The sequence below is a fragment of the Micropterus dolomieu genome, linkage group LG13 (assembly GCF_021292245.1).
Source record: "Micropterus dolomieu isolate WLL.071019.BEF.003 ecotype Adirondacks linkage group LG13, ASM2129224v1, whole genome shotgun sequence".
Lineage (NCBI taxonomy): Eukaryota > Metazoa > Chordata > Actinopteri > Centrarchiformes > Centrarchidae > Micropterus > Micropterus dolomieu.
Window position 1 is genome coordinate 28203268 of NC_060162.1, and position 11402 is coordinate 28214669.

Consider the following 11402-nt stretch of genomic DNA (forward strand, 5'->3'; position numbering starts at 1 on the left):
ATTAATTGATTTGGTTTGCCAATGTATGAATGGATAGTAATGGAACTTAAAGGTGACCAAGAAAGCCAGAGAAGGTTTTAAGCAGTTTTTAACAGCCTGTGGACTGTTTTCTACGTAAAGGACTCTGGACATTTTTCCCGTGAAAACCTAAAGGATGTGATGCTTGTGCACGCTCCAGAGTGCCTTCTGTTCCACTCCTCTACAGCGCAAACAGTGTGCAACACTAGTTAACATTAGCTTAGAAATGGAGTCCGCTAATGCGGACAACTGCAAACAATGGGCTACATTTATCCAATCCCTGCTCACGCGTTTGCTTGTATTTCTGCTGTAGGCTGCTGGGGCTGTCCAGGGTTCAGCCCGGCCCTATTTAACCCCTAACCCTAACTGACCAAGAGAGATGCAAGGCAGAGATTGCCAACCACCTAACCGATGCCCAGGATGATGCTCGCTTAAGCCTATATAGTGTGAGCGTGAGCAGCAGGATGCTGACTGCAGTTCTGTTAACGGCTGCCAGTGCCATTAATAACAAAACGAAAAGTTACACAAAAATAAATATGGAATACCTCAGAAACACTTTTAAAGTATTTACAGTTAAGGAGCTTCATTTATCTACAGACACAACCTCTTCTATCCGTATTAGACAATGTATCAGTGAACAGTAAAAATGCAGTTACAATACGAGGATTGCACTCATTTCTTGTTCACCTCTCAAGCATCAGGATGGCAGAGGTCATTACTGTGTTAACTTTCCACAGTTGTACAACCTTTTCTCAGAAGAGTCTAAGCTGATGAAGTTTCTTACGGTTGCAGGGTCTTACTTGAACTGGACTTGTGATTTGTATTTCCTCTTTTACCCTGTGATTTTAAAAAAAGATCACAACATCCACACGCTTATCTCTATTCCACCAAATGTGTTATCTAATCTTTCATAGCTATCTTTTTTTTGTTTTGTTTCCATCAACTTCTTCTTTTATGGAGTTGTTACTTTTGGAAAATCTTTTATCCCTTGACTCTTATTTCCTCCTCCACAGACAATGTTGAATTTAATTCAGAAGAAACTCCAGGACAGGATGGTGAGTCTCAGTTTTATTCCCCCTTTAACCATAACATTGTAGTGCTTTATAGACTCAAGCCTGACCCAATTGTTTTCCAGGAAGTACATTTTTTAGTAGAATATTAATTCTCAGTTAAACATATGTTGATCCGGAATCTATTAAGAAGGTTGTGTGTGTTATTTGCCCTCAGTGTGACCAGGTGATGGAGTTTTCCTGGAGTGCTCTGTGGAACATCACTGATGAGACGCCCGACAACTGTCAGATGTTCCTCAACTGCCGGGGCATGAGTCTCTTTCTGGATTGTCTACAGGTGAGTCCACACTCACCCACGCTGCACCTGTTGTCTCTTTTCTGAAACCATAAGAATTCACTTAGCTGCTTTCTGGATTTGTTCCATACATGTTAGAAATATGTTGATAGATTACAAATCATGCTTTATGATGTTTCCACTGTTCAATAAAGTACCTCTCATACCCCTGTATGATCTGACTCTAGGAGTTTCCAGACAAACAGGAGCTTCACCGCAACATGTTGGGGCTTTTGGGAAATGTTGCTGAGGTCAAAGCACTGAGGCCACAGTTGCTCACCCCACAGTTCATCACTGTATTCAGGTAAGAGAACAGCTGAAACAAGTAGAGAGTACAATGATTCTGGAAGGGTTCTGGTCGACCTTTCCATTATACACACATTAATAAAACAATATCGATCGACACTTACATCTTTGAAATACAAGTGGATATTCACATTACCAGCTGTTTGACACACAGCTCATGTCTGATAATTTAATAAACTCTCTGCTTTTAATTTAATTATGTACAATCGGCCTGTGTCACTGTGGCCTAATTGTAAATGTATATTGTCTGCTAAGTAGCAGAAGGGAGCTACAAAACTCAATTTCACTCTACAACTTTTTGTATTGTGATAATAAACCTACCTACCTACCTAAATTAATGTTGGGTATATACGCAGCTGGGCAGCACAGATCGAGACTCTACCTCTGTAGAGTGCGTTGATGCATAACCACTAACTCAACAGTAGGTCTGGGCATTTAAAACATTCTGCAACAGATGACTTCACTTTAATACAGGTTCCTGAGTTTTATAAAAATCCATCTTACATACACATTACAGTACATGATTCACTTCAAAAGTGAAAGCTGTTCAAAGACCTGGGAGTAGCTGGAGAAACTTGACTTTAATGAAGAAACTGATGGATAGCTAAAGCTAGCTGACAACCATCCACTGTGTCAGCTTGGAATATTTCCCTCCATTCACCTGTCGGTCTGCATCAGAAACGCTCTCCACCTTGACTCTAGGTTATCCATCCTCGCGGTGGCGAGGAGAGGATTCATCTGGCCTTCATACTTGGGGGGAGGATGTGGTGAATGGACTCAGTAATGAGCAAATACAGGTTAGCTGCAGTGGCTAGCTACCAAGCAGCACAGAGTTCACTTATCTGTGCAGATAAGCAGAAATATTACAGTGAGCCTCATCTCTGGGTGTAACTTAGTGTTTTTCCTCTATGACCTGTAATGTTAAACAGACAATCACCCATATTGGTAGATCTTGGTGCAAACATGCTGCGTGCTTACTGGCTCACTGACACTGATGGGATTTACCTTTATATCAAAATTTCTGATACACTGTCTGTGCCATAAAAGTATCAAAGTTGGGTACCCAGCGCTGCTCAAAAGGGCAAGCCAAGGCAAAATATTGTAAAAGAAATGGATTGGACTCAACACAACTAATGTGGTTTCCCCAAATTCAACTGGAAAAGGACTTCTCTAGTCTCAAAACTATTCAGCCCCTTCAATAGAATCCCTCATGACAGCACAAATAAGTGTAATCAAGGGCTTTATTAGTTGCACCAGGTGTGCTTTAGCTGGAACACATGAAATACCTGAACTGGCCAGGGGTTTGTTGAGTGTCACATTTGATTGCACTGTAGAACTGTACAGTGGCTACCAACTACTAATAGAGAGACATTTCAAACCAAAGGACATGTACAGATCTCTCACCAGATGTTTGTTTCCCCCCTCCCTGTTTGATGCTTTGACAGTAACCTGCTGGACAGCAAGGCAGATGGAATCGAGGTGTCGTACAATGCATGTGGCGTGCTTTCACACATCATGTTTGATGGGCCAGAGGTTTGGTCGATGGAAGAGCCGCAAAGAGACACAGTGATGTCCAAGATGTGGGATGCCATCCAGAGCTGGGACGTCAGCTCACGCCGCAATATCAACTACAGGTGATCATCTGTTTACTCTTTCCTTATTAATGCTGTCAGGTGTGTGTGTGTGTGTGTGTGTGTGTGTGTACAGCTGTGTGTTTTCGTACTTTTTGAATTTTTCAATTGAGTTTGATCTCTCAGGTCATTTGAGCCCATCCTGCGACTGCTGCCCCAGAGCATCTCCCCTGTCAGTCAGCACTGGGCCACGTGGGCTCTCTACAACTTGGTGTCAGTTTACCGTAAGTATCTGCTGCTCTGGAGGTTGTTTTATGTTTTTTTTTTTTTTTTTTTTATTATTCATTTGTATTAAAGCAGCAAATGCTTTTGCCATTTTAATGTTCCATCAAATAAGACTGTAGTTTTAATCTTTATTCTTTTTTAAAATTTGTCAAATTCTGAATTGAGCTGTTGGCTGAGATAAACCACCTTTCCTCCCTAATCACAGCAGCGGAGGCAGGAGAGGAGGAAGGACTGATACTGACTTCTTTATTCTTTCTAAACTTTACTCAGTATTTTGACGTCTGGAAAAGTATTTATTTTACTGACATTTGTTTTCACTAAGATATTATTAAGCAAATGTAGCGACTTTGCTGTTGCTGCTGTAGAAAGAATATTTAGATATATTTAAAATATAAATCGGATCTAATCCTGTTCTGAATTTATTCTTTTTTTTAAATGATCATCTAAAAAAGCCTAATTCTGTAGTATTGGTAAAGAATCAGGCCAACGATTTTTTCATGTCCAAATAAAAAACTATAACCTTTATTTATTTTAAATAAATGTTCTAATAAAATTACATGACAATGCATAGTTTTTAGTCAAGTAACATCAGAATATCTTGAGGGAGGACCTCAAACCTTAATTCTTTATTCAAGTACACACACTGCCTTTATTTACTGCTGACATACCTAAATAGTGCTGTATACAGAAGTGCACTGGATTCATTGTCTTTCTCTTTCCATTCATTTTCGCTATGCAGCAAACAAGTATTGTCCCTTGCTGATTAAGGAAGGAGGAATAAGTCTTCTAGAGAAAGTTCTGGAACTGGAGAGCTCACATCCAGATACAAAGGACATGGCCAGGTAAGAGTGACAGCTCTGTGTAGTGGTGTAATGGATCGTAGTTGACCTGTGATCCTTAAGGACCCAGTGGTGTAAGTGGGACATTGTGCCTTCTGTTGTCATAGAAACAGATCATCAGATTGTGATGTTTATTGCCGCTTCAGTAATCTCTGCTGCCTTCCCGTCAACATAGCTCTTTACTCGTCTGTGGCTCGTCTCTTGACATGTAACCAATCAGATATTGCTGTGGGCGGGATATTGAGCGTGACCATAGAGTGACTGCAGACAGAAAGAGGCAGCTACATCAAAACAAAGCAGTGCATTTTAATATTAATTTAGCCACAAGCTTTTTTTGTGTATCCGAAAAATTATCCAATCCATGGCTCAAAACCACAGCATGATCCGAAACGTGAGTTTCGTGATCCGTTGCACCGTAGCTCTGTGTGGAAGAACCCTCTTTAACCTAATCTTTATGTACTTTCAGTACTTGTTAGCACTATCGGTAGCTTGTCAGAAGATTCTGTTTGATAAGAGAAATTCTACAGCTGATGATTCACTCACAGGCTAAGCAGCAACGGGAAGAACTAGTTTTTCTGGTTATCTGATGCTTATAAGTCTTTGGTCCAAATAATTTTGTTGCCAGCAGTCGTCAGTCACTTACTGCAGTCATCTAAATACATAGAAATACGGCTGGGCGCTATGTCAAATATATTTAATATATATCAATATCAATGAATGTGGGCCCAGATCATTGGCCAGCTGATCAGAAGGTGGTTTTACTGGGCAGCTTCCAGATGTGAATGTGTAACTATGCTAAAGTTCAGCAAAAGAGAGACTTCTTCTCAGTGAACTGAAACATAAAGGATGAGAAAGAGGTGTAGGATCGGTATAGTGTCTCGTTTCAAACACACAGAGCAGGACACAAGCACAACACAAACATGTTTAACTCATTTTGCACCATCAGAGAACATCCCTGTTCTCATTTTCTCATGTGTACACATTACCATGGCTACCATGGGGTGAATGGGACATGTAGTGTAAAGAGCTTTGAGTGATTGGAAGATTATGAAGGACAGTCCATATATCAAATTATCATGTCCCAGAAAAGTCTTCTTCTGCTTGCCTCAGCTCCGGGTCATTTTGAACCTCAAATGCAAAGTAAATATTTCAGGTAGCATTACACATAGAGGTCCTGACACTTCTTTCAGTGCTGTGATGAGCTTCCAGCAGGCATGTGACTGGAGAATGAAATGAGCCAGCAGGAGACAGGTGGGGGTGTCTGATAGGTGTAGCTTAAACTTTGCTCCACAACTGTTTTCCACAAATTTCAGCATGTTGCTTTGATTAATTGCTGAGACATGACTATCCAAGAACTTTAATGTCATTGTGCAAGCACAGTGACATTGCAATTGTGTCAACGTCAATGGTGGTCTTATATACACACCCCGTAGACACATATTTACAAAGTATAAAAAAGACATTAATGAGATAAGAAATATAAAAATATCAGCAATCTAGTTATCAGCGTAGTTCCTACATGACATATTTCACACCCCTTCCATACGTTGCCTTTACTGTGTGATGTAACAAAGTTTGATTAACAGCTTTCACACCAGCCTAAGCAAACTGAACCAGAGTTTGAGTCAAATCCAACATGTTAGGTGTAATAGCACCTTAAATGACATTCAGGGTGTTTTCCCCGTGTGGATTGCATAATTTGACCGTGAAATGTTTTTGTACAGGCCTAGAATCAGCCGTCGTAAGAAGCTCCTGCCTCCTACCTAACCTTGAGCTAACATGTACTTTCTTATTTTTCTTTCAGCAAAGTAATGGAGCAGTGTGAAAAATTCAAAGACGATCCCATGGAAACAAATCAAGGGCAGGAGGTAAACTATGGACAGAGAGGTTGACAGCACAGGAGCCATGATTCCCGGCAAACATCAAGCAAAACAACCTAAAGCCCCTCCTACTGTCATCACCACAAGGGTCAATTGTGTGCATTATTCTTATTCTTATCATTCTTTTGTAGAGCAGAAATGTGTTTCTGACCCTCTTCACAGCAGTTTGGAAAAAACCTTAATATATGACACATAGGACTTAAGATGTGGTGCATGGTGTTTTTTGTTGTGAGGGTGCTTACCGTTGCTGCACATGAGCATCTCTTCAATTGGGCCAGGTTTGTTGGAGTGGTTGACTATAATCTCTGTGTGTGTGTGTGTGTGTGGGGGGGGGGGGTGGTCAAAGATTTAATAATGGAACAAAACAGTTGGAGTAACGCTTGGTTCTCAGTGGAAGGCAACTAAAGCCCTCCCAAGCTCACTACCCAGTACTGTGTAACATTGAACAATAGGCTGAAGGCCGCGTAGTGTCCCGCACAACCATCAGAGGTCTCAGCTCTCACACTACTCAATCTTAGTCGCTCGTGCTTGCGGGGGCCTCTGAGCTGTTGACGCTGATGTACAGTGAAAACTAGCCATTATGTGTGTAGCGCAGAAAAGCACCACACTGATGTTGATGGGAGGGAAGTCTTCCCAGACATTGTGGCACAATGATGGAATGATTTGTTAAATATGTAAATATTCTCTGTTTGTCTCATCCTTTTACTGTGTGTAGGTTTTTTAATATAACTGTAAACACTCATGACTTTACTCTCTATTTAAATGTGTTTAGGTTTGACTGACTAAGTGCTAAGAAACTATATACAGAATACCCAGTCATTCAAAACTCTTCTTCATGGATCATTTAGATTTAGTTCAACCTTACTTCTGTCTTTAATTGTCTGGCATTTTAACCTGATTCTGTTGATTCTTCTTACTGGAAGCAGTAGTGAGCTTCAACTATGAGGGACATCAAAACACCCAAAGCAAATACACTATGTGGCCAAAAGTATGGGGACACTACCAGCCCAGTGCGCAAAGCCAGGTCCATAAAGACATGCCTTTCCCAGTTATGTGTGGAAGGACTAGGCTGGCCTGCAAAGTGTCCTGACCTAAACCCCATCCAACACCTTTGGGATGAAATGGATCACTGACTGCAGGCCAGGCGTTATTGCCCAGCATCAGTGTTGGGCCTCACTAATGCGGTATGTATGTTTAAAGTTGAAACTGAGATGATCTGTTCAGGAAGTCATTAGTGGCTCTGAGACATAATGTATCATGATCACATGGAGGGACTGCTTCAAATGTTTGACTGACTTGAGTGAATACAGAAGAATCAAGTTTGATCCCCACCTCTTGTAAACGTAAAGGTTGAATTCCTACTCCAGCTATCACAGCTCTCCCTCCTCACTTTAACCAAGTGGTTTTGGTGTATTTTGACTGCACCTTTTTTCTTAACACAAATCAGTTTGACGTTATTCACTCCATTTGGTGTTGTGGTCTTAAAAGTGCCCTGTGGAGTTTCGATGTTTCTCACCAAAACTCACTGTGCATGTGCTTGAGGCCTAACTTGTTGAATGCCTTTTTCCTCATAAATATTTTTAAAGCTGATTTTTAAAATTATTTTTATTTTGCAACCTGCAAAGGGTTTCTAGCTCAGTATTCTTCTTTGCTGGCACACTGCTGTCTTGCCACCAACTGTCTATAAATGGAATGGCATACTGTAAACTGTCAGCACAAATATCTCTAGCGCTGCCCACACGCTCTTCTATGAGGGTCCTTTTACGTGAGCTGAAGTTACAAACAAAATGGTGACCTGCTCATCAGACCAGTGCACCACACCACTACTAGTGGTTAAAACCTCCACAGGGTACATTTTAGGCTGACCCTAACCAACTGGCTTCTTCACTGACACTGAGATCATTTACAGGAAGAGTTGAATTAGAAAACTCCTCTGCAAACAGCATTGACAGTAAATGCCTCACATGAGAAAGTGTTCGCTTGGCTATCAAAGGCAGTTTCTTACATTCACAACTACAATATCAAAATCTCAACAGTAGCTGTCTGAATATTGAGCAGTTGCTTTTCACTTAGAGAGCAGATCACCTGTCGCAGGTATTCATTTTCATACCAGCGAGGCATGGCAAACACACAGATTTGTCCTGTTTTTAATATCTTGTTTTAACGCTTTAATGATAAAACCTGCAATTTAGTTCAGAAGTCCAACAGACACACACAGGATGTTTTCCATTGTGTATCATAACCACGTCCGCAATAACACACCTGATTTGGGACAGTTGATGTATGCTGTGTTGGGGTTGCCTTTCTGTCCTTAACATTCAGAGGACGGTACAGTTGTGTACCCACTGAATATATTTACCGTAATATGAATCAAATAAGGAAGGTTTCTTATTTAAGTCTCCATGCCAGTATCAGTGAGTGGAAATGATTTAGGGTTAAAATTCTACTGATAGTTTCTGTGTTTCTGTGGCTTGGCTCTCAGCTAGTGATTCCATAATTGATTAATCAGATTTTTTTGTCTTGTCGGACCAACAGCCCAGACCCCAGAGCTATTCAATTTTCAGTGGCATTAAACAAAGAAAAGTGTTTATTAATGACCACAATTGTTGCAGATTTAAATGCCAATCAGCACTTGAGCACAGTTTCACATATGTACTCTGATTAGGTCTGTGCTACAGTATGTTTCAGCCTTGGTTTAATCCTGAGAACATTGCATTGCTGTCATTTTAATTTTAAGTTTCACTTTAATAAATGACCTGAATGGGGTTGAATGAGCAGTTTGAGTGATTAAAGACTCACTTCTCCCACAGCGGTAAATGCAGCACTGAGGCTGATAACAGGATTGGATGGTGCGTGTATTAAATTCATTTTGCTCCTAAGCCACAGAGTGCCAGGAACTGAAAATCCGCGGCAGTGAGGGGAAAATACTTTACATCACCAGTCATAGTGCATAACATCATTCAAAAAGTTTTTTTCTCCAACTGCAAAATGTGTATTGCACAGTGGTTTCTAATATGTAGCACACTGGCACCACAGTGTGTGCGCCTCGAGTAGGTTTCCAGTATCAGACTCTGTACAGTGTCCTTCACAGTCCCCAACATTTACAGTTAAGGATTATGTTCAGTGATGTCTAACTGATCTTTTTAAGCTATTTCATATCAGTTGTGTCGAGTTGATCCACTGACTTGATTTCCTGATTCTCATGTACAGTTTTTCTTTGTGTGATTTGTGGGAATCTGATTGGCACAGCTTTGTTTCTATTGCTATTTCACAATCACAGTCACGGTGAAAATGAGTATTCCAGACAGTGGTGTGAGATGAAAAGCTTTAGTAGAGACTCACTTAATGTTTCTGTTTTGAATTCAAATGTGTGGATTTGAAGAGTATATACCATGCTTTCACATACGATCGAAACAAATTTCTTAAGATTCACACGGTGTTTGAATAGCTCCTAGAGAAAGTAGATAATTATTTGGACATCTTAAGTGAGTTACCTATTCTCTGTCATTTGAAGTCATTAAATGTTTCAATTTATGCTTTCTATAAAACAGTGACAGCAGGTAGCTACTGTCGGGGGTTGATTGTAATTTATAAAAGGTGTATATGTGCTGGGAAGTGAAATACTGTTTCAGGGGAACTGCAGTGTCAAACTGTTCAGAATTTCATCTACTAATTTCTAAATGTTTCTAAAGTCTGTCAACACTTACTCTTTTCTTGCTGATAAGTGTAATCCAAAATGGTGAGAAGGATATTGGATTCAGACATTATGGAATTCCTATTTTTCCTGATCTAACTAGTACCAGGCCATTAGTGTAAAGATATGATTAAGCAATAAATATGGAGTGGTTAAATGGGAATCTTGTCATGTTTTTCTCTTATTTGCCTTTCAGACAAAACATTAGGTGTGAAGCAAAACATGTACCGTAGTTATTGTGATAGTGGGAGAACACTGGAGACCTAATGCACTTTAATTGAAATACAGTGTGTGCTTTCTGTCTGCCGACGTGGCCAGAACATGCTAAAACTCTCAAACTTAATCAAAATTGGTAACAATCAGTAGTGAAAAGTTACTCAACAATTTTGAATTACTTGTACTTTACTTGAGTATTTCCATTTTATATTACATTCCAGTGGGAGATATTTTACTTTTTATTCCGCCTTGTTTAAGTTTACTAAGACATTATTTACTGCATATAAATCTCTGTATTTTCATGTATTTTTTGTCTCTTGTGTCCTGAACGCCTTATTTTCTTAAAACAATTGAAAAGAATCTGTCAGTGTGGTGAGAGAACATGCCAACTGGTTTAATGAATTTTCTATAATCACGTCAGCGTCATGAATCGGAATCAGCTTTATCTTTATTAAGTATGTGTCCACATACGAGGAATTCGACTCTGGATCGTACATTGCTCACAATGTGCTTACTCATAATACTTACTCAATAACATCAAACAGACTACAGCATACAGAACACATTTACACACACTATAAACCTAAACAGAAGCAATATAGGCAGATCGAGACAATGGTGCAATGACCAGAGTGGAAAGGATGCAGGTGGATGTGATCTACACATACAGTCCCCTCCTAAAGTATTGGAACAGTAAGGCAAATCCCTTTGTTTTTGTTGTTCATTGAAGACATTTGGCTTTAAGATCAAAAGATGAGACAAAAGTTCAGAATTTCAGCTTTTATTTCCTGGTATTCACATCTAGATGTGTTAAACAACTCAGGACATATCACCGTTTTTATTAAACCACAGCATTCTTAGGTGAGCAAAAGTAATGGAACAAATAATCTTAAAGTAAATAATTTAAAATTTGGTGGCGTAACTCTTGCTTGCAATAACTGTCTCAAGCCTGCGACCCATCGACATCACCAAACTGTTGCATTCTTCATTTGTGATGCTATTCCAGGCTTTTACTGCAGCTTCTTTCACTTCTTGTTTGTTTCAGGGGGTTTCTCCCTTCAGTCTCCTCTTAAGGAGCTGAAATGCAGCTCTGTTGGGTTAAGGTCAGCTGATTGACTTGGCCAGTCTTTGTTTTGTTGGCAGTGTGCTTTGGCTCATTGTCCTGCTGCATGATAAACTTCCTCCCCATTAGCTTGAATGCATTTCTCTGTAAATTGGCAGACAAAATGTTTCTGTCCACTATTGAATT

General features: G+C 40.0%; 1 protein-coding gene across 5 annotated transcripts in view; it reads left to right on the forward strand.

Moving 5' to 3' along the window:
• zer1 (zyg-11 related, cell cycle regulator) overlaps positions 1-10100 on the forward strand; it is a 31560-nt gene extending 21460 nt beyond the window's left edge. For all 5 annotated transcript variants that reach the window (XM_046066103.1, XM_046066100.1, XM_046066101.1 and 2 more), the window contains exons 10-16: positions 1032-1073; positions 1246-1365; positions 1551-1666; positions 3114-3302; positions 3426-3523; positions 4264-4366; positions 6168-10100. In XM_046066103.1, the coding sequence (XP_045922059.1) occupies positions 1032-1073; positions 1246-1365; positions 1551-1666; positions 3114-3302; positions 3426-3523; positions 4264-4366; positions 6168-6255 (756 nt within the window). In that variant the 3' untranslated portion in view covers positions 6256-10100. The remainder of the gene's footprint in view (positions 1-1031; positions 1074-1245; positions 1366-1550; positions 1667-3113; positions 3303-3425; positions 3524-4263; positions 4367-6167) is intronic.
• Positions 10101-11402: the final 1302 nt, after the last annotated feature.